The sequence below is a fragment of the Prunus dulcis genome, chromosome 1 (assembly GCF_902201215.1).
Source record: "Prunus dulcis chromosome 1, ALMONDv2, whole genome shotgun sequence".
NCBI lineage: Eukaryota > Viridiplantae > Streptophyta > Magnoliopsida > Rosales > Rosaceae > Prunus > Prunus dulcis.
In genome coordinates this window covers 22,845,074-22,865,298 of record NC_047650.1, presented here as the reverse complement: position 1 = coordinate 22,865,298, position 20,225 = coordinate 22,845,074, and the positions used below count along the sequence as shown (strand labels likewise).

The window sequence follows — 20,225 nt, the reverse complement described above, 5'->3', positions numbered from 1 at the left end:
ATCAGACAAATGGTAGCAAATACTTGTACACCGTCACACGATGGAGCTGAAATTTTTTAAATATATAATGACATTCCTGGACAATAAGGACAGCAATTTCCCTCACCCAAAAAGCAAACAGCAATAGACGTTCATATAGATTATTTTACAATTGTAATGATATTAACACCCTTGATTTACATTTAGCAGCAGATGGCAAGATAACACAAAAAGAAGCATTCAGATCATTAACATTAACATGTTGCTGCAATCGCCTCCAAAAGGGAGGCCACAAAGCGCATCTGAGTTTCTTCGTCAACTCTTGAAAAGAGAGGAACATGGACAAATAGAGATTTGTGACCCTTTTCTTCAGCGAAACGGAGGGAATGATAGTAGACATAATTGCACACGAAACGCCCTGCATCATCTGATATTGCCACATCATATCCTTTCTTCTTCAAGATCTTATGGATTGCCTCCGTCGAGCAAGAAGTCTTCAAGAACCAAATGGTGGAAAAGTTAGCCAACATGGACAAGTTGAGAGAGAGAAACGGTATGGACTACTAATTTGTTAATATTATAATTTTACAACAAAACTTCCTAGGGTAAGCAGCAGTTCCCCTTTCAGTTCTAATTAGAACTAGTGCAATAACTGACGAGACTATTTCAGCCACAACTCATCTAACAATTTATTGGTTGGATAAATTAAGCACATCACAGTATGTCACAATAACATTACTTATTACATAAATCAATGTTAAAACCTGCACAATTGAGGCCTTCCCCTAATTTCTGCAAAATGAAAATTCAGTACAACTCAAACTATACGTTTAAGTCCCTCCCTAAGTATTGATGAACTCACAGCGTATCAAAATTCTAAATAGGAACTTCTTTTTTTCCATCATAATGGAAATGAACTGCTCAGTAAAGAATGAAAAACTTTTTTACTTTTTAATTTTATGAATAACATTGCAAACAGATTATACAAGTACCTCTCTTGCTCGAGAAGTTCCTCCATCCTCGGCGATTATTGGCAGTTGCTAGAAAAGGAAGAAAAAATTTAAAATATTAAGTTCAAGTAAAAGTGAAGATAATATAAACATTGGTAAATAAATAAACAACACACCATTAAACATTAAAACACAACGAACCGCACCCACCTGAGGTTGCCATCCAAACTCATCTGGACAACGGAAAGTGGCTTCATTTATCGCTTGCCGCTCAATAGCAAATTTTAGAGCCCCACTATTCACCCCCAAGTGAAGCTGAAAAAGCAATGAAGGTTAAGTATTTTGAGAAGATACTGGGGACTGAAACTAGCATACTGCTTCTACATGACCATCCTTTTAAAATTTCTATTGCAAACTGTTCACACAATTTCATAAAATTAGCCATACGATCATTGTTCTAAAGATTTATCTGCAAAGCAACAAAACCTGACGAGAAGACTTTGGTGAGGCACAAGAAGTTTAAGGCGAGTTAGATATCAATGTTTTCGCCTTAAACTTTGGCTACATATGATTGATTCATGGCAGGAGAGTGGCTAGATCATTGAAGTATAATGATGATTGGAACTGAAAGGTCTATTGGATTCAGCGTTTAACAAAAGCAGCTAAACAATCAGAGACCAAAATGTCCTCTAGGTCCTCACAAAGCAGACATTCTCATAGGCCAAACAAGCCAAGCATAAGGGGAGTTCAATAGATGCATAAAATTTACACTGTAAGTTAGTTCCTCGTGTGATAGAGTCCCAAAGACAATAACTTTTCTGGACATATTAATAAAGATGATAAGGAACCAGCAATGAATTAATTACTAAATCTAAGATATGTGCTTGGAGTCATTAACGGATTGTGGTTTAGGAACCAACTAGCTCTTGATCTAGTGGTATTTCTCTTCCAAATGTTGGAAGAGGTCCTAGGTTCGAATCTCCCCACCCACATTGACAGGAAAAAGAAAAGAAAAGAAAAAACATACTGGTTTAGGACTTCCAAGAATTCTATAGTGAGGGCCTTATATATGGCCCTTAGGTGAGGCCCTATATATGGCCCTTAGGTGAGGCCCTATCTCTTAACCGTTGGATCATGCTAACCAATTTGATTGAACCGCTATCGAATTTAATCCAACAGTTAAGAGATAAGACCCAAAAAAGAAGGGCCATATATAAGGCCCTCACTATAGAATGACTCTTAGGAAGAGTTAGTAACTTCCCTGGTAGTGTTCAAATCACTGAGGTCTTTATAATTTACTTTAAGTGCATCCTGGAGAACACCATTCAAGGCCAGCCTAACTCCTGAGAATATTTCTGAATTCTTTTGAAACCAATGAGTCCCCAATATCCCAAACATGTCCAATTCCTTGGCTAGACCCCGTCGAAACACAGTCAGAGAATAGCATTTAACATTTCAAAATGGTTTGGAATTTTTTAACTTTTAATTTTTGACCATTCAAACCTCCAAAAGGAAAGTCAATTTAGCAATCATAAATGAGACACTGACCCATACGACTTGTTCATTAGTGGTAGAATCAGTTGTTGAAACGCCGGAATCCATGGTCTTGTAAAGAGCAGGACGTGCGCCATCTCCTGCAGTCTCAAGAACAGTGCAGCTGCCCAGAGTAAGACAAGCAGGCAACTCTTTCTTCTCAACGAAGCCTTTTATATTCTTAACTATGGTCTCTGTGGGATTCTCAGCAACGCCTTGGAACTTCTTGAATCCACTCACATGAATGACAACACTCTTCGGTCCTTCTGATCCCATTTCCTCGTCCTGCACTAGAATACAGTTCCCAATCTTCGATAATTCTGCTACCAACACAACAAGTTCAAATTTTCAATGCTATTAGACAATAACCCGACTTTTCTTTTTGAAAAAGTTTCAAACTTTTTTGTCAAAGACAAAAACCCAGCAAAGATTTTGAAGTAATCAGGCTGGTTCACTAGTGATTTAAGCATCAAGCATCATATCAACCCTTCAACGAGGCCGATCAATTAGTTAAAATTTAAGTAAATTTGTATGCTTTGACAGCCAAAAATGGAAATTAGCTTAGGAATTGGCAGTTGACCGATCAGCATTTCTTAACAAAAACAATGAAAACAGAGGAAAAAAAAACTGAAAATCTATAAGGTAATGGATTAAAAAATGTACTTGCAGAGTCGGAATGGAGCAGACCTTTGAAATTCAGGACGGAACTCTCAACTCCGTGTAGAGTTCAAGGAACGAAAATGCCGTCCTCAAGTTGGAGAAAGCAAAGCTAGTTTTGGTCTCTTCAGCCTACTCTTTTACTTTGCTCGTTGGAAACGAGTCTCAATTAAATAGCCATTTGGTCGTTAATCTTTTACGAAAATGCCACGATGGTGTGTCTGATCCACATTATAGTACTGCCATAGTAAGGCGGTGGGATACGTCATCCTCCTTAAATTAAAAGTCGCCGGTTATTTGGACTAATTAGAGTCTGGTACAAGAGTATGATTGCACGGATAACTCATTCACGTGTTATAATATATAAGGGAATATTTATTAATATTATATTTTAAAAGTAATAGATTAACTACATTGTCCAACCAAATTATAGATTTTATCACATGCCAGCCATATATTTATTTTTTGGTAAGTACTATTTGGTGTCCTAGTCAGTTTGCGTGCACCTTGACTAATTCTCACTCACAAAATTGAACCTGCCGTTGGCCATCAGGTGTTGCAACTGCTGGAACTCGAACTGGGGAGCAAATCCAACCAAACCTCATAGCCTTATTCAAATGGCAGATGGCGAACAAATCACATGTCATATTTCGATACCACATAATAATTTCTCAGCTTATTGAGTACCTAATGACACATATATGTGATGACATGTGGACATGTTATACTAATATTCCAGTAGTATATAATATTCTCAGTTTTCTGAGTACCTGACTACACCAATATTATAATACGCGAACAAATTATATCACGTTTAGGATCTTTCCAATTGAGAGAAGTGATAGTATATTAAACTCACACACATTACACATATGATAAGATTCAAACCTAAGAACTTATCTTAAAAAACAATTATTTCAAATCACTACGCTAGTAAGTCCTTTAATATGTCATGTGGATTACTCATCACATCACCTTATTTCAATATCATACAATAATTTTTTGGTTTATTGAGTAGCTGAGAACGTGGCATCTTCTGGTTGGATGAATAACGTCAATCAGATTCGAGCCGTCATTCATGAGATGGAAACGACGTTGACTGTCTCGTCGTTTGATTTGAGTAGTATATAGAGCGTGGAGTGAACAGACGACAGGTCATTGATTGAGAAAATGGGGAAGCATCCGGTGCAGATGAGAGCAGTGGTGTACTCGCTGTCGCCGTTCCAGCAGAAGGTGATGCCTGGGCTGTGGAAGGACTTCACCGGCAAGATCCACCACAAGGTCTCCGAGAACTGGCTCAGCGCCACTCTCCTTCTCGCTCCTCTCGTCGCCACCTACACGTAATTCTTCGATCTAACTCTATCGTTTTGGACAGATTGAAAAATTAGGGTTTTCTTTTTCAATTATGTTGCTTAATTAGTTAATTAATGGTATGAATATTCAATTGGTAATGGGAATTAGGAGCAGGTCATAAGTATTTGCGGTGAACTGTTGAAATTTATGGTCAAAATGTTGCATTTTGGACTGATTTGATTATCTATAGATATAGGTGTTGAATTGGGGATTGTTTTTTAGACTTTAAGATCAGCTGAATTAGTAGATCAAGTGAGTGTTTTTTTGGGGTGGGTTTGCAGGTATGTGCAGCAATACCAAGAGAAGGAGAAGTTGGAACACAGGTACTGAAGATGGAGGCCTTAGTTTGAGCAAACAAATATTGGAAAATTTCTTTTTAGCTGCAACTCTGTGTGCAATGAATGATAGACTCTCGTCTCATATTGAAACTACACTGGTTGTAATTTGGTTGTTTTGTATCAAAATGAGATGACATTTGCAGTGAATTGCAGAAGGGTTTGAGTTTTATTCTTCTGTAAACAAGTTTGTAATTTGTTTGTCAGATTCTTGAAGTTGATATACAAATTCAAACTGCATAATAAATTGAGAGTGCAGGCTCTATTTCATTCTTCTGCTTTTAAATGTGTAGTAGATAATGAGTGCATGCTGTTCGTTATCGATGAGCAAAATATTCCTAGGGTTAAGTTTAGATGCAGGTTTGATGCAAGGTGCTTGGTCCTCTGCTGGTAGATGCTAACCTCTTAATGAGAGCATGAGGCCAAGAATGAAGAACCTGCATTATGGCAAGGTTCTTCGGACATCAAAGCAAAAATTGATGCCATGAATCCTAACCATACAGGTCTCAACTTCGGTAAATGGGGTGCTGCCTGTGCAGTAATGTGGTGATGCCTGTAAAGCTGTAGTTGGTTTGGACGTATGATCTGCAGGTTAATTTGTTTGATGAAGCTTGTGTTTATGTAAGGACTGTGATGGGTTGGTTTATCATTATAGGGAACGACCAATCTATTATTTAAAATCCCACGGTTTGTTCTAAAGCTCGCCAACCCAGGTGTGGCTCTGTTGCAGATTTTTATTTTTAATAATAATCACAGGCAAACTTTACAATTTGAGAACACTTTTAAAACTTGTCAAAAACATCCACAGCAGAAACTCGAAAGTATACAACACGCTGTTTCATAAAATTTTAAAAATTAAAATTAAAATTCAAGCTTGTAATTAAAATTTTATTTACCAAATGATGGAATAATTAATCATAATATTGAATGTGCAAATCTGCAATCAATGGCTGCTTTTGAAGATAATCATGATGTGCAGTGCGGCTAACTACAACTGGAAGCCTGAAGCCAATCTTTCCTCTTTATCCAGGCCAAAAGATTAACATCACTAATCGTTTTATATGAAATGGTTCTGCAATTTGTGGCACCAATCTTTCTTCATCTCTCAATTCTGATAAGAATTCGGGAATGCTCTTGACAACAAAAGCTGCTTCATCCTAATTATTAAAGCAAAGACACCGTAGCATGGGATATGCATCAATCCAACCCCAAGATACCTGCAAGGTGAGTGATCGTAAGGTAAACGATGATAGAGCTGAAACAGTTTCTAGCAAGTAGTTTTTATTTACTTTGGTAAATTTCATCTCGAATTTACTTTGCTACAATTAACGATAAGGAGGTAAACAGCATACCATAAAGGAGCATATGAGGATGACAAGTCAAGAAATGGATAGGGCCACCTGCAGTAAAGTTAAAATATTATGAACAATAGTTAAATTTCTTCAATCTCTAAAAGAAATGTAACAACCCAAGGAAATGTGACAATTTCGAGTGTAGTTTTACCACATAGATTTGCAAGCATGTAATATCCACTGAAATATCACGAATATACCCGTCCATAGCACAAAGTAAGCGATTCGAAACAATGGAAACCGCTGGAAGGAGGAGACAATTGAATTTTTGTAATTAATGGTGAAATAATAAGCAGAAATGCCATTATAATGAATAAGGAACCAAACTTACCATGCAATTCAACAATGCCTCGCCAAGGAGGAAAACAGCATTGATTGAATGCATACTGACAATCATCTGCAGTTGAATGGAGAGGAAACTCATTACAAGAAGACAAGAACAGATAAACTGTCAATGAAATTGCCAGGCTTGTATACTTACAAAATTCAGTTTGTAATCTGCAGCTGTTAGAAATGGATACAGAACGAGCCAAAATATGCAATCAGTGAGCGCAACGGCACCTCCACACATCTAACACAGATACAAAGGGAAGGAGATGACCAGGTTGAGATAACAGAACTCAGAAATTACACAACTTATAAAGAATCCAAGTCCTCATTTCTAAACCAGAACTACAGCCCCTTATAGGAGGAAACCTACCTGATAAATAATCTGAAAGATATAAACACATGCACCTGCGTCTTCACAGCCATGATATTCCTCGTCAGTTAAACTTTTAGATGCATTGGATGGATTACTATTCTCCCCAAGTGTTGGAGCAACATAAGTACCTCGTTCTTCATCCTCACCAACTCTATTGCGATACTTGCAAATTCCACGAAGAGAGAGCAAAGATGCCAGCTACAAAATGAAGTTCAGAGAATAAGTAAATTAGGGACAGGGACATTCAAGTAAACTAAGCATAATGCTTGCCATACTTCATTAATCGATTAAAGGTACTGGGACATTAACAGATAGAAGGGTTTTATGTGTTTTGAACTGAAAAGCTGCCGACTTATCCTATTGAGCATCTTTGAGTGGTAAGATTGGCCTGAGCAATCCAAGGTCACCAATGTAAATGCTATGTTCAAGACCTTCAAGAGTTGAAAAACATACCCCAAAATAAAAGGTGACCAAAGTAAATGTCCACCTGTTAAGCGCAAAAAGGGAACAGACTACATCAGCATATAAATCGTGCAAATACAATTAGTGCAATGAGCTTCAAATTTGTTGGCATCCGCTCCTCAAAGAGATATTTTTGTGATTATGAAGATGAAAACTGCAGATACAGATAGATAGCTTACTGTGTATAAAAGTAAAAGATGCCGAATCCATCAAGAGCAACATTGGCAACTATCAAGCCCAACATCACAATGAAAGCAATTATTCTATAGGCAAGTAACCAATTGGGATGTATTCCTTTAAGGCATGTCTTCCAGGCTTCATCCTCATACAAAGACCCTACTGTTTCTCGCTGAGCTGCCCTCCTGTTCGTTCTAAGTTTGTTGAAACCTTCATATTTCCATATAAGAATTGAGGCTACAACCATAGTAGATGCGATCCATATTGCACAGATGAGGAACCTCCAGTTCAACCAGTAACTTGGATCAGTAGTATTGGCAGTCATGACGGGCTGCCAAGTATGGTTCGAAGATCCTGTTAAGAAACTCATAAGTTACTCACTTCACTTGTACTTGCTCCAGAAATTATGTTAGTCAATTTGGATTCAAAGGCTATGTGTTTAAATTAAATGATCATGAACAAGTCTATGCCGAAATTTTTTCAAAGAAAGTGGAATCAGAAAGCATGAAAATCAAAACAATTCAAATGTGACAACAGTTGAAATGTGAAATGTTAGCCAAAAGCAGTTCCAAATGTTAAAAGGATTATAAATAAATAAATTGAACTCAGTTGGAAACTTAGACCCAGTATTAAGGTAAGCTTCATTGTTAGTCCGTTGTAACAAAACATAAACATTTTATCAAATACGTAATGATAAGTATTTGAAAGTACAAATCAAATATAAAGAAAAATATCTTCAAATACAAAATCTACAAGCAAAGTACTTAAAAATTAGAGGTTGAAGAACCCAAAACTTTTTGGATTTGAATATGTACACACAGAGAATGAATGAAGTATAATTTTATAGCTGAACTATTCCATATACAAATGCAGGCAAAACCCAGATACCGGAGCTAAGGACTGTTATGGTTTCTCATGAATTTATTAAGAAAAGAAGAAGAGAGAGATTCCTTACTTTAAAGTGGGTTTTACCCAAAGAATGTCACGAATTCACGATCACATCCAAACGAGAATAGTAAGGTTGATTCCTCTGAAAATGAAAGGTGTGTTCGCTAACGAAATTCAAAGGTAAAAGACAGATGCTTTGCTTCTTTCTTTCTCTCAGAGAGAGAGAGAGAGAGAGAGAGAGATAGAGAGGGTAAATGGAGGGTCTGGAAGAGTTTGCCTTTTGTTTCTTTTTTTTTTTCTTTTTTGTTGGGTTCGCGGGAGGTTTTGTTGTCTGATGTTTGCAGTAGCGGGATTGGAGAAGATCGAAGAGAAGACAGAACAAGCTTTTCCTCTTTTATGTCAAGAACAAATTTTCATTTTTTTATTCAAATTTGTTTGTGATTAGGTGATGCACGTTTCTTTTTTCAGAACGAGCAAACCATTCAAACAATTCCACGTGGACCTCATGAACACAAACAAAATTTGATCCTTTTGTTGGTGTTTGCTTCTTCCTCCTATAGTTCCTTGTTGGTTCTAGTTAATATCTGAGGACCAAATAATATCAATTAAACCAAGGAAATTGTATTTTGAAAATAAGCTAAAGAAAAATCCAGGGATGTTATTATCATCTGCCAACCTAACAATATTTAAGAAATTAAACGGGATAATAATTTATATGAGCAGGGTAAATGCCAAGAAGGGGCTAAAAGAAATAACAAGGTGACACTATAAACCAGAAGAGGCTGCCTTGTAGATTTTATTGAAATTAATCATGATCCAGTTCCTCTACTATTACATCAACAGGTAATGACCCCAAGGGGATGGAATCACTATCATAAAATGCATCATCATCATCACTCTCATAATCATAATTGTCGCTGTAATCGTCATATTCACTGTAAGGGTCACTTTGAGGAACCTCTTCAAACACTTGAACTGAGCTGCTCGTGCCATCTTCACTTGACACGATCAATGCTGGATACGAGTGCTCTGTCGCCTGTGAAACACCCTCAAATTCCTCGACTTTCTTCAAAAGCGCATCAGGATCAAGGTCAAGTTCATCCAGCAACAGGGCTTTGTTTGAATCAATTGAGCGTTTCCAAAGTGTCATCATTTTGGGGCTTGTCATCACTGTTTTGGTATCAGGCTTACAAGGTTTATCATAATCCTTGCCTGAAAAAGCAGGGTCAAAACATAAATGGAAGTCAAAGCCAGAGCCTTGTAAAATCAATCGAGAATGACTGCATTAGTATTACAAGAGAAATTTAGTGTTTCAAATATTAAATTGAGTTGCTATTGTATTATTACTGAGAAAGAAAACAAAACAATGTATCACGCTATAGACACTATAAAGACTGTCCACATCAATCCCTAACGAATTGGTAACTAGAGAGAGCAACTTTCTTACAATTGGTTCAATAAAACTTAGTTCTCAATAATGCAATTTCTAGGATGCTGCGTCTTTTGTTTAAGGTCAGTTCAAAAGAATTTAGTTCCCAAAAATGCAATTTCTAGGATACTACTTCTCTTGTCAGCAACTGATATGTACTTTTCCCAACAAACAGATTGCAATTATAACTGCCTTTTCCAAGATTCCTTGAAAGTGGTGGGTGCCAACCACATGGTAATGATGGTCTTATCGACTGATGTATACTGAACTCTGGTAGCTACAAGGGTAATATCAACTAAATTTAACTAATATTCAAAACAAAAAACAGAAGTTTCCTTCAACTTGGATGAGACGTCCTAAAATATCCCACCATGTCTATTCTAATCATGAGATCTACCATCCATGATGCTGATAACAGAAGGCCCCAAATGATGTTGCATGACTTTGTGAAATCATCTTAAAGCCCTTAATTAAAATCTATCTGTGAATTTTTCCAGTTAAAAACGAACATGATCAATATAGGAGATTATAAACTGATAAAGAATCAAGTGCCTCACTGTTCCCCTGCAATAGAATCATCCCACTCTTATCTAGATACGATGTTAGGATAATATCAGCTTATGAAGTTTCCTGAAACATGGTTTTATTATCTATTAATTCTTCGGTCAGTAATTTCTAATTGGTCTAAAAATATTCATGCATATGGATTGTAACTCGTACCCCTCCCTGTTGATGATAGAATATCAAAATCAGCAGTATCTGAAGGTGAAGGTGCTGCTTGGTGCATTGATATCCAATTTGGACCCCTCCACATCAATATATGTTCATCATCAAAAGAAAGTAGAACACAAGGAACCAATTCCTGTACACGAGTGTAGATGAAAAGGGTTAGGAAACCAAGAGATTGGTAGACAGAATGATTGAGGTAACTCTTTGCATAATATACACACAACCAAGCAACATTTTAAAAATGCTATCTGGCACTTGTACAGCAGTTCCCATCCACATCCACTTATTGTTCATTGGGTGTCAAACAGACATAAGTACCTCCGAAAGGTTTTGAAAGCAAGAAACGAAGAAATTAAAGAGAAAACCATATGCTTATGTAAAACCTTAAAAACGCAACTCTTTGTTACATGTCTTATTACAGGAACAGGCTAAAAGATACAGGAGGAAGATTGCAGGAACAGAAGAGGCATACAAACCTTAAGCTTAGCACCCAATTTTTTGTAATCACTTGCATGCATCCCTCTGCAGTCAATTTTTACTAAAGGACTTCCTTCAAAAGCATGCCTAACATCTCTCACCAAGGTGATGTATACTCCATTTTTGGCTGCAATTGCACAAAACATTATAAATAGTTTGAAACAAACATCTAAGTTATAAAAAAAGAGCCTTGGTTCTATGTCTATTAATCTTAATTCAGTCAAACCATGTGATACAGAAAATGGTTGCAACGCTATAAAGCCACAAGAATTTTGGAATGCAATGACCAGTGTCACTGAAGGATCAAGTTTACACCCTTTTGGAATATTAAACCATATAAAGTGTCTATGTCATGTTATTCAACAAGCCTTGCTTCACATCTTATGGCTCCAGTTACTTGGATTGGAACAATATAAAAACGGCAGACTAAGTCAGCAAACCACCCTTCTATGAAAATAAGTTCACGTATAAGAATAAGCAGTGCAATTTAGTAGGGGCATTACCTAATTTACATATTGGCAAAAGTCTTTTCCCTTTCTTCCGAAACTCTTCAGCTTGATCCTTTGTCAACCCTTCTGGAGCCTCTTGGATAAGTTTGGGGTAGACTGGAGCAGCTGGTTTCCACAGCATCAATGGGTACTGAGGATGATCTTTATGGCTATAGTTTCTTCCACGGAAAAGATAAACTACACCACCAACTCGATGAATGATCTTCCCCTTAGTTCTTTCCTGTAACCATAAACAAAACCTCAGTTTCATCTAGTTTCTCCATAGACTCGTCATCAGCTTTAACTGCATTGTTGAAATTTCAGATGTATATGTAATAGTGCAAGTGAAAAGCAGAGCAACCACAATTGGGTATGATGCTGAGAAGCTGAAAAGGAATACCCAATACCTCAATATGACGGCAAACATTATCCATATCCACAGTTGGAACACCTTTGCATTTTACTTTACAGACTGGTCGCCGCTTCCAATGCGAATGTATCAAATCCAACATGTTATGAGTCAACCCATCTCTTCCTAAACCAACAAAAACAAAGTCATTCTTTCAATTCAACGCCGAATATGAAAATGATGTGATAAAAAAACACCAAAAAGAAACAAAACAGTAAACAACTGACCGAGATTGACTTGGCGATTATCTGATAATTGGGGCTGGATTAGCATTTTGATCTCCCATTTCTTCAAGGGCTCTCCTAAAATCTCCTCCCTTGTCTTTTCTTGCTTTGGGTACTTGCCCAGCTCAACGGGCCTCGCCATTACCACCTCCTTCACTCCACTCGTTCCAGGCGCCATTGGACCGAACGAGTCCAAGAGCGGAACTTTGCGCTTCAGCTTCTTCTCCTTGGCGCTCTTCAATGGAGCTTTGCCGGTCCACGGTCTCGGCATTGTAGGCGGCGCGAAGGGCAAGAAGGCCGGTTCACGAATGGCCAAAGGCTTGACCTTTGGGGTCTCGGAGTAGCTGTACTGGAACTCGAAGGGTGCGCCGGGGAGGAGATATGACACGCCGTTTTCGCCGATGACGACGGCTCGGTCGCCGTCGGAGGAGATGACGCCGTCTCGTACGGGCTTGTAGTACTTGGTGCGGCGGTGGACGGTTTTGAGGGCCGGGTTGGGAGGGGCATTCTGGGACTTTTTGAGGGGAGGAGGGTATTTAGGAATTGGGATTGGTGGGGAAGGAGAAGCAGAGGTGGTGCTGGAATTTGGGTCGTTTGGGGGTGGGTTTGAAGGGAGCGAAGAGAAGAGGTTGAAGCCTGGTAGTGATGCAACTATGGCCATGGAAATTCAAAACCCAACAAGCCAAATCCTCTTCTTTTACCTCTTCATGTAGGCATGCCAGGCAAAATGGAGAAGAAGATAGGATAAGCTTTCATGGAGTTTTCTGGTTTTTCTGTTGCTTTTGCCTCCACTGAAAAGAGACGGATGATATTTTGAGTGGGGGATTTTTCATTTCTCGCACGACATATATTTTTGCGTCGTTTTATTTTTGTGAACTTCCGCGACCACATCAACCCTCATGTACCCGCACAGCAGCGAATAATGAGCGTACGAATCTTCCCCAAACCCTAGACTCTAACCAGTATATAAGCATAGAGCCTCCATTTTGCCAAGTCCCATTCATAGCCCCTGCGCCTCCCTCTCCTTCTCTGCGATTCTGAGGCCGCAAACATGCAGATCTTCGTGAAAACCCTAACGGGTAAGACCATTACCCTAGAGGTCGAGTCCTCTGATACCATCGACAATGTGAAGGCCAAGATCCAAGACAAGGAGGGCATTCCCCCAGACCAGCAGCGCCTCATCTTCGCCGGCAAGCAGCTCGAGGACGGCCGAACCCTAGCCGATTACAACATCCAGAAGGAATCGACCCTCCACCTTGTGCTTCGCCTCCGTGGTGGAGCCAAGAAGCGTAAGAAGAAGACCTACACCAAGCCAAAGAAGATCAAGCACAAGAAGAAGAAGGTCAAGCTCGCGGTGCTTCAGTTCTACAAGGTTGATGATTCTGGGAAGGTCCAGAGGCTGAGGAAAGAGTGCCCTAATGCTGAGTGCGGAGCCGGGACTTTCATGGCGAACCACTTCGACAGGCACTACTGCGGCAAGTGTGGGTTGACCTATGTTTACCAGAAGGCTGGCGGTGATTAGAGATTTAGAACTTTAAATTTCAAATATATCATTTTGGATTTAAATTTTGCTGCTTTTTTTTTTTATGATGGTATTTTCGGTTTCAATTTCATGCTTGAAAAACCTCTGAAATTTTAGGTATTGTCGTTGTTTCAATTGCATATGCCAGATGGAATGATTATCCTAATTTTGTTATGATTCGTGTTCTGCTGTTCATTGGCTGATTGATAATTGTGAAATGATGCTGGGTTTTGTTTTGAGAAAGTTAAGTCACACAGGTTTTGGTGATGGAATTGACTTGAGTTGGATTTAATTTGCAATGTGTTTGGTTTCATTTGCTTGTCAGGGTTGATATCAAAGAATTTTGCTGGTCTTGTGTTATTGATTTTGGTTTAGTTTTCTGAGAGGGATGTTCTTATGTAGTTGTAGTGTAGTTTTTACATCTTTTACGTTGAGGCAGAGGACCATCATCGCACATATAGCTCCTTGTTATCTAAATGCTTGTTATGTTGCCGATGATTAGAATGTATTTGGGCTTCTTAAGAAGGTGAATTGGTCAAAGACATGAAGATTGTCAGTCATGATATCTCGAATCCCTTTTGACTATCTGTGCTCAACCCAAAACTTGAGTCGGGCAATAAAATCTCCAAATAGAACATTACATGCTAAATTGCTGCCCCAGTTGATACCCATGTTGTGAGATCATAAATTGGCAATGTGGTACCATGTTGATCATTCTACGTAATCTTAGGATTGTCATCTTAGTTGTAATCAACAATGGTGTTTCAACTGAACATAGAATTACACCGCATTGGTTATATTATCAGAAATGACAACGATATACAATCCTCGTGTTGTAGTCCATTTAGTTGTAAATCATCCATGCCCAAAAGAACAAGAAGGGAAAGGAACTACAAAAATTTACAAAGCTCCGTTGAAAGTGGTAATGATTTTGTACCAACAATCTGCAAGGATACTTTCATTTCACTGATTTCAGCCACTAAATTCGCGAGATGTGATAAGGTTTAGAAAGAGTTGAGATTCCACGCACTAGGTTAAGTCTCATGTTGGGATAGAGTAAGGTCTTGTTCAGGAGTGTTTTTGAAATGGTTAAAAGCACTTTTCACAATGTTTCTGGAATGGTTTAAAGCGCTTCTGACAACATTTGACAGAAAAATTCAGAAGTACTTTCTGGAGTACTCCCAAGTGCTTTTCCGGCACTTGGATTGTTAATGAAAACTTCAACATTTTTATAATAAAGCGCTTTCGCTAGAAGCTCTTATGAGCATAGTATTTCCTAGAGTTTTAGTACCAAACGAGCGAAATTGGTTTCTGTGGCCCAAGACTTTACGGGAGACCTTTTGGATTGGAGTGGTGCCCAAATTTGTTGAGCCTAGCTGAGAGATCCAACGAAAGAAACTCAGATAAAGGGTTCAAAAGGGCCCTTTATCAAACTGGCCCATAATCCGAACCAGCCCATAGACTGAACTGGGCCTGACAACATTGGTCTCAACAGTCGTGCAGAACAAACCTGATGAAGAATGATAGCAGGAGCAGCCCATGCATTCCAGTTTTTTTCATTACGTAGACGCTGTGGCAATTCAGTCCTCAATCACCAATCTTAAATGCCCTCTTCATCTAGCCAGTGCCATGAGAGGATCACTCTCCAGCAGTCCAGATTTGTGCTGCTGACGTGGGAATAACTGATTGGTTACATGTCCAAAATTATTTTGGTCTGCCTGTCTGAGTCAGAGTTACTCTAGTTGAAGTTGAATTCAATGACTGGCACTTATTTTTGCGCGACAGCAAATGTTTTCAAACAATGCAATGCAATGCATTTGAGTTTTCAATTTTCAATCACTGTGGGGAAAGTGGGGACCTTAGAGCTTCAATTCAACTCTCACTTACAAATCACATGGGGAAGGGGAAAGCTTGATCAATGTGAATGAGTTAAAACGGTAACTGAGGCAGTAGATGTGGTCATTATGAGAAACAGCCGAAAAATATAAGCAATGGGAAAGTTACCAAAAATCCATAGCACAAAAAGCAGAGAGAGAGAGCTTCTCATGTCAAAAACACTTCCTCTCTTTCAGGAAACAGACAAACTCTAAGATGCCACTTTTCCTTCTCCATGCATCCTTCTAGAACACATCCACTTTTTTTAATTTGGTAAAATTTGCTGCACTTTCACTTTCATTTTCATGTGGGAGAGAGAGAGAGAGAGAGAGAGAGAGAGAGAGAGTCAATTATGGAGAGAAAACAACACATGAAAAACAAAGGAGCTCTCTTCCTTTCCTAGTCATTTTACATCAACAATTGCTACCAGTTCTGCATTTAGGGTCAGGGGTGTGACTGTAATTTTGCCAAGGAGTGATTAAGTAACCCCAGACTCGAAACATTCTGAAATGCTTCAACATTTATTTACTCATGTGAAACCTAGCACACGTCTTTTTCCTTTAAACAACAAGGATAAAATCATTAAAGTACTCTACTTGACCGTAACTAAATAATCATCAAAGAGAGTTAGTGATTATTAATTCTTAATGATTTGTGTCCTTCAACTTCTATAAATCCTCTCCCTTCTATAACTAAACACTTCCCTCTGCTCTGCTCGGCTCTCTCTCTCTCTCTCTCTCTCTCTCTCTCTCTCTGAAACACATACAAACACAAGCTCAAACGTAACAAACATGTCTGCACTGAACCATCTCTTCGATCTCCCCGATCAGATTTGCTATGTCCAATGTGGTTTCTGCGCCACCATATTACTGGTTGCTCAACATTTGCTCTAACTCTGTACTAATAGATTGAAAAAGAGTCATATAGCATGACTGCATTAATTCTTGGGTTTTGATCTGTTTCTTAATTTCTTTTTTCATTTTTGTCCAAGTTTGACCGATTGTTTCTGCGTAAAAATGTAGGTAAGTGTCCCATGCAGCAGCTTGTCAATGTTGGCCGTCACGGTCAGATGTGGTCACTGCAGTTGCCTCCTATCTGTCAACATGATGAAGGCCTCCTTTGTTCCCCTCCATCTGTTAGCTTCCCTTACCCAAGATGAGGTAACTGTTTCATACATCAATCTCATCAAATCTTGAATATCAAGTCCTAGTCACTTTTAAGTGATCATAATCGATATTATAGTACTGTTCTCTGAGTATTTATCAAGTCCTAATAATTAATCTTAATCTCTTGCAGCAAAGAGAAGAACTCTGCTTAGAAGAAGTGGACAAACAGAACAACAACCCCCTGGACATGCGCAGCCCATCCATGGTGATTTCCAATTCTGACAATGAAGAGGAGGACACAGTCTCTATGAATCCCATAGTTAACAAGCGTACGTACGTTCATAAGTCATATAAAATCTGGTGCAACTAAACTGGCTGGATTGTATTAACTTTTTTTAGTTTCTTGTTATTAAATTTATGCAGCACCAGAGAAGAGACAACGTGCTCCGTCGGCCTACAACCATTTTATCAAGTAAGATTTGCAACTTATAATAAGTTAGAAGATGTGAATGTGATGCATTTGGGAGTTTTAATTATGTGAATCTTTTATGTGTAAATCAGAGAAGAGATCAGGAGGCTTAAAGCTGAGAATCCAAGCATGACTCACAAGGAAGCTTTCAGCACAGCTGCAAAAAATGTAAAGCTTAAGTTAGAGCCGAGATCAGTAATAATGAAGTTAAATCTTTTCATTAAGTGACTGTTCAATACTGAATATGCATGTTTGATTGTATGTAGTGGGCCCAGTTCCCTCCAATTCAGTACAAAGGAGATGGTCCTGATGGAGAGAGCTGCACTAGCCAGAGAGAGGAAAATGTGACATGGGATTCTGATGTTCCTGAGGTAAATATTTAGTCATTCACCATCACCATGCATATATATGATTGAAATGATTAGTGGAGGACATTGATCATGATGACCAGAATAGATATCCAACTGGAGACCATGGCCTACAAAACCTAATTAAACATCATATTAATCTGATAAATTAATGTAGCTCATGATCAGAATTAGCCATGACACATACCACACCACACCAGAATATTGAATATCCCAAAGGTTGTCACTTTCTTTGTGGTTCAACGAGTAAATGCCAAATTTATTATTTGAAAGCAGTGTCAAAAGACTCAAGGCTCCTTTTGATCCCTAGCTTGCTAGATATTACGTGTTTGTAATTATTTAAAAATTTATGCCACTCATGTATGTATGCATGACTTTCTGTTGTGAAATTTTTTACAGGCCCATGAAGATGGCAAAGTTTTCCGTGAGAGAAAGGCCCCAAGGCATTCCATATGGGCAAGGACACCCTTCGAGTGAATGAGGCTTGACCTAAACTTCTATAACAAGAAAGCTGTTTCTCTCTCAGGCCCACGATTTGGGTTCAAGTCACTTGCTATTTTAGGGTTAGATTCTCTAGGGAATGTGGTTTTCGTTTCTGATTGAACAAGTCTTCACTGACAGAAAGAAGTAGTCTAGCTTTCAAATGAGCTTACTGATTGTGATGGAATATTGATCCATTTAGTTCAAAGCAGACATAATTTTCTAGTTCTACTCTGTTTCCAAGTAAATCAAATTTCTTTATGGTTATGGACTGCATGCAATTCCATGGTGGTTGTTGTGACAGACAGCTAGATTTCCTCAACAATATGTGCAAGAAAATTGGTTACCTGCTAGCTGAAACTCTTATAAACAGACATTAATTAATGAGACATTTCAGATTCAGGATGTGTTTCAATAATTATTTCTCATGGTTTTGCTTAAGTTTAATTTTCCAATGTGTTTTGCATCAAATACTCATGAATCATATGACAGGTAGATAATAAACTTCAATCATGTTCTTGAGACACAAGTGAATGCGAGCATTTTTTATTACTACTTTAACTCAAGGTGTATCATCACTATTCTTCTCAACACTTGACACGTGTTTATGGGTATAATTATGGTTCCACAAATACAAAGTAAAGATTTAAATATTATTATGTCCATAAACATGTGTCAAGTGTTGAGGAGAAAAGTGGTGATGATACACCTTGAATTTGGTCAGCAAAAGTATAAAAAAATATTTCATACCTGAGTGGGATTTTATCCACTTTAACCATGGAACCTTATTTTAGCAGCTGTAATTACAATCTAGGATATTCAAAATCATCTAGTTTTTGAGTTCTAATTAAGTAGCTTTAACATATATATGTACGTTTCAATTCACTTCAGTAGTGTTTCCTTCTTGCAAATCTTGGCCCCCTTTGAATATAACTACCTGAAAAAAACAAAATACAGCAACATATATGTATGAAATCTTGGGCATTGAATGGATACATAGTTATGATATTGCTATGGTTGTGGTTAGATATACCTATATTTAATTTTGTGGGATTAATTTATGAGGGTATTGAATGCAACTTCTGAAAGAAAAAAAATAAGAAAAGTATAGATGAGCTGGGATCTTACCCATTAAAGGCCTGGGAGAGATAGAGTGGAAATAAGCTTGAAAGAAGTGCCTATTCTCCTTTTGTAGCTCTCTCCACACTGCAATTCAAACTTACATGTGTGTGTAAACCAACCAACTAACTAATAAATAGTGAATCCATACATATTATACATATAATGTTGGAGAGAAGAGAGAGAGAGAGAGCCTAACCTGTAAGTGTGACAATTGGCCTAATGCTTGCATGCTCTGCTAGCGCCTTTATGCACTGGTCACAACTCATGTGAAGTAACAAGCATCTCTCTATAAGATGTTGAACCTGTTTTTACATGTATCAGTATTTCCATGCAAAAGTAAGACCATGCATAAGTCCAATGAGAGAGAGAGAGAGAGAGTATACCATTCTTATGTAGCTGTGAGGGTTGCAAAGCAAACAGGGACCGAGGTGATGGTTGTGATACATTTTCTCCTGAGTCTTGAGTACGGTTTAGACAAAACCAAAAGGCATGAATGACTGAAAAGAAGGATATAATAGAAAAGAGAAGAGAGAGGGAGAGAGAGGTAGCAAGAAAACAAAGAAAGCCCAAAAAGTGCAAGGATGATGGGAAAGATATTTGGAGGACCATATACAAAATAGAAGAGCCAGGATACTAAAATGGCACATTGCTATGTTATCCACAGAAATCCAAGCGAGGGGCCAAAAGAGCACAAGAAATCCGAACGATAGATTCACACCTCATCTCCAAAGAGATAACAAAACAATTGCGTTTATGATGATGGCAAGTGCGCGTGGCTAGGCCTCTAGCCACTTGATCAGGACTTAAAACCCATCACCCTTGGCTAAGCTAGGCCCTATCAAAACCATTTGTTACCTGCTTTTTTTTTTCGGGTCCTACATTCTTTACTCTTTTTTTTTTCTTTTTTTTTGTTCAAACATTCTTTACTCTATATTCCCATTTCCATGACTTAGAGCACCTCCACTTCAAAGGATAAAAGTAAGGCAAAAGCAAGGTAAAATTTGTCACTATTTATGTAAATAGTGGCAGCCTTATCTTTTTTGTTTCCATCCCAAAGGGTAAGGACAAGGGCAATTATTATTTACTTTAATTTATTTTCTATTTTTTATACTTAAACCATTAATTTTGATAAAATTTT

General features: G+C 38.2%; 7 protein-coding genes across 9 annotated transcripts; 3 read left to right on the top strand and 4 right to left on the bottom strand.

Annotated features, from left to right (window-relative positions):
* Nucleotides 1–41: 41 nt before the first annotated feature.
* LOC117625655 (pyrrolidone-carboxylate peptidase) lies at nucleotides 42–3,429 on the bottom strand. Of its 3 annotated transcripts, none has more exons than XM_034357184.1 (5): nucleotides 3,150–3,429; nucleotides 2,478–2,782; nucleotides 1,140–1,244; nucleotides 972–1,019; nucleotides 42–473 (listed from the first exon to the last, which is right to left on the bottom strand). In XM_034357184.1, the coding sequence occupies exons 2-5, from the start codon at nucleotides 2,736–2,738 to the stop codon at nucleotides 234–236; spliced, it is 654 nt and encodes a 217-aa protein (XP_034213075.1). In that variant the 5' UTR covers nucleotides 2,739–2,782; nucleotides 3,150–3,429; the 3' UTR covers nucleotides 42–233. The 3 variants fall into 3 exon arrangements, with proteins under 3 accessions (XP_034213075.1, XP_034213081.1, XP_034213086.1); XM_034357190.1 differs by having other exon boundaries at nucleotides 44–473; nucleotides 3,126–3,273; XM_034357195.1 differs by having other exon boundaries at nucleotides 44–473; nucleotides 2,478–2,747; nucleotides 3,150–3,273.
* Nucleotides 3,430–4,250: 821 nt separating this feature from the next.
* LOC117614204 (cytochrome b-c1 complex subunit 8-like) lies at nucleotides 4,251–5,080 on the top strand. Its single transcript, XM_034342929.1, has 2 exons — nucleotides 4,251–4,459; nucleotides 4,754–5,080. Exons 1-2 carry the CDS (start codon nucleotides 4,290–4,292, stop codon nucleotides 4,800–4,802), a joined length of 219 nt encoding a protein of 72 aa, XP_034198820.1. The 5' UTR covers nucleotides 4,251–4,289; the 3' UTR covers nucleotides 4,803–5,080.
* Nucleotides 5,081–5,629: 549 nt separating this feature from the next.
* On the bottom strand, nucleotides 5,630–8,798 carry LOC117614202. The gene is made up of 9 exons (XM_034342928.1): nucleotides 8,457–8,798; nucleotides 7,504–7,855; nucleotides 7,316–7,349; nucleotides 6,860–7,060; nucleotides 6,641–6,730; nucleotides 6,491–6,556; nucleotides 6,311–6,402; nucleotides 6,160–6,207; nucleotides 5,630–6,024 (listed from the first exon to the last, which is right to left on the bottom strand). The coding sequence occupies exons 2-9, from the start codon at nucleotides 7,824–7,826 to the stop codon at nucleotides 5,913–5,915; spliced, it is 966 nt and encodes a 321-aa protein (XP_034198819.1). The 5' UTR covers nucleotides 7,827–7,855; nucleotides 8,457–8,798; the 3' UTR covers nucleotides 5,630–5,912.
* A 334-nt stretch (nucleotides 8,799–9,132) lies between these two features.
* LOC117626609 (CRS2-associated factor 2, chloroplastic) lies at nucleotides 9,133–12,978 on the bottom strand. The gene is made up of 6 exons (XM_034358380.1): nucleotides 12,149–12,978; nucleotides 11,920–12,047; nucleotides 11,528–11,753; nucleotides 11,024–11,151; nucleotides 10,539–10,680; nucleotides 9,133–9,601 (listed from the first exon to the last, which is right to left on the bottom strand). The coding sequence occupies exons 1-6, from the start codon at nucleotides 12,804–12,806 to the stop codon at nucleotides 9,195–9,197; spliced, it is 1,689 nt and encodes a 562-aa protein (XP_034214271.1). The 5' UTR covers nucleotides 12,807–12,978; the 3' UTR covers nucleotides 9,133–9,194.
* A 147-nt stretch (nucleotides 12,979–13,125) lies between these two features.
* On the top strand, nucleotides 13,126–13,862 carry LOC117626616 (ubiquitin-40S ribosomal protein S27a). Its single transcript, XM_034358393.1, has one exon. It carries the CDS (start codon nucleotides 13,197–13,199, stop codon nucleotides 13,665–13,667), a length of 471 nt encoding a protein of 156 aa, XP_034214284.1. The 5' UTR covers nucleotides 13,126–13,196; the 3' UTR covers nucleotides 13,668–13,862.
* Nucleotides 13,863–16,277: 2,415 nt separating this feature from the next.
* Nucleotides 16,278–18,196, top strand: LOC117616775 (axial regulator YABBY 4). The gene is made up of 7 exons (XM_034346186.1): nucleotides 16,278–16,414; nucleotides 16,565–16,702; nucleotides 16,839–16,977; nucleotides 17,072–17,120; nucleotides 17,210–17,285; nucleotides 17,384–17,488; nucleotides 17,885–18,196. Exons 1-7 carry the CDS (start codon nucleotides 16,334–16,336, stop codon nucleotides 17,960–17,962), a joined length of 666 nt encoding a protein of 221 aa, XP_034202077.1. The 5' UTR covers nucleotides 16,278–16,333; the 3' UTR covers nucleotides 17,963–18,196.
* A 497-nt stretch (nucleotides 18,197–18,693) lies between these two features.
* Nucleotides 18,694–19,680, bottom strand: LOC117616776. Its single transcript, XM_034346187.1, has 4 exons — nucleotides 19,471–19,680; nucleotides 19,284–19,389; nucleotides 19,094–19,171; nucleotides 18,694–18,902 (listed from the first exon to the last, which is right to left on the bottom strand). Exons 1-4 carry the CDS (start codon nucleotides 19,531–19,533, stop codon nucleotides 18,853–18,855), a joined length of 297 nt encoding a protein of 98 aa, XP_034202078.1. The 5' UTR covers nucleotides 19,534–19,680; the 3' UTR covers nucleotides 18,694–18,852.
* Between the last annotated feature and the right edge of the window lie 545 nt (nucleotides 19,681–20,225).

Excerpts from the sequence above, each read along its gene's own strand:
- LOC117616776 (XM_034346187.1), bottom strand. The coding sequence starts at position 19,533 with ATGTATCACAACCATCACCTCGGTCCCTGTTTGCTTTGCAACCCTCAC. Across the intron at positions 19,390-19,470 it reads CTCACAGCTACATAAGAATG|GTTCAACATCTTATAGAGAG; the intron begins GTATACTCTCTC and ends ATGTAAAAACAG. Across the intron at positions 19,172-19,283 it reads GCCAATTGTCACACTTACAG|TGTGGAGAGAGCTACAAAAG; the intron begins GTTAGGCTCTCT and ends TTTGAATTGCAG.
- LOC117614202 (XM_034342928.1), bottom strand. The coding sequence starts at position 7,826 with ATGACTGCCAATACTACTGATCCAAGTTACTGGTTGAACTGGAGGTTC. Across the intron at positions 6,403-6,490 it reads AGGCATTGTTGAATTGCATG|CGGTTTCCATTGTTTCGAAT; the intron begins GTAAGTTTGGTT and ends TCCTCCTTCCAG. Across the intron at positions 6,025-6,159 it reads TCCTCATATGCTCCTTTATG|GTATCTTGGGGTTGGATTGA; the intron begins GTATGCTGTTTA and ends CTCACCTTGCAG.
- LOC117614204 (XM_034342929.1), top strand. The coding sequence starts at position 4,290 with ATGGGGAAGCATCCGGTGCAGATGAGAGCAGTGGTGTACTCGCTGTCG. Across the intron at positions 4,460-4,753 it reads CCTCTCGTCGCCACCTACAC|GTATGTGCAGCAATACCAAG; the intron begins GTAATTCTTCGA and ends GTGGGTTTGCAG.
- LOC117616775 (XM_034346186.1), top strand. The coding sequence starts at position 16,334 with ATGTCTGCACTGAACCATCTCTTCGATCTCCCCGATCAGATTTGCTAT. Across the intron at positions 17,121-17,209 it reads GCCTACAACCATTTTATCAA|AGAAGAGATCAGGAGGCTTA; the intron begins GTAAGATTTGCA and ends TGTGTAAATCAG. Across the intron at positions 17,286-17,383 it reads TCAGCACAGCTGCAAAAAAT|TGGGCCCAGTTCCCTCCAAT; the intron begins GTAAAGCTTAAG and ends GATTGTATGTAG.
- LOC117626616 (XM_034358393.1), top strand. The coding sequence starts at position 13,197 with ATGCAGATCTTCGTGAAAACCCTAACGGGTAAGACCATTACCCTAGAG.
- LOC117626609 (XM_034358380.1), bottom strand. The coding sequence starts at position 12,806 with ATGGCCATAGTTGCATCACTACCAGGCTTCAACCTCTTCTCTTCGCTC. Across the intron at positions 11,152-11,527 it reads TTTGCCAATATGTAAATTAG|CCAAAAATGGAGTATACATC; the intron begins GTAATGCCCCTA and ends GTGCAATTGCAG. Across the intron at positions 10,681-11,023 it reads AATTGGGTGCTAAGCTTAAG|GAATTGGTTCCTTGTGTTCT; the intron begins GTTTGTATGCCT and ends ACTCGTGTACAG.
- LOC117625655 (XM_034357184.1), bottom strand. The coding sequence starts at position 2,738 with ATGGGATCAGAAGGACCGAAGAGTGTTGTCATTCATGTGAGTGGATTC. Across the intron at positions 1,020-1,139 it reads AGTTTGGATGGCAACCTCAG|CAACTGCCAATAATCGCCGA; the intron begins GTGGGTGCGGTT and ends TTCCTTTTCTAG. Across the intron at positions 474-971 it reads GAACTTCTCGAGCAAGAGAG|ACTTCTTGCTCGACGGAGGC; the intron begins GTACTTGTATAA and ends TGGTTCTTGAAG.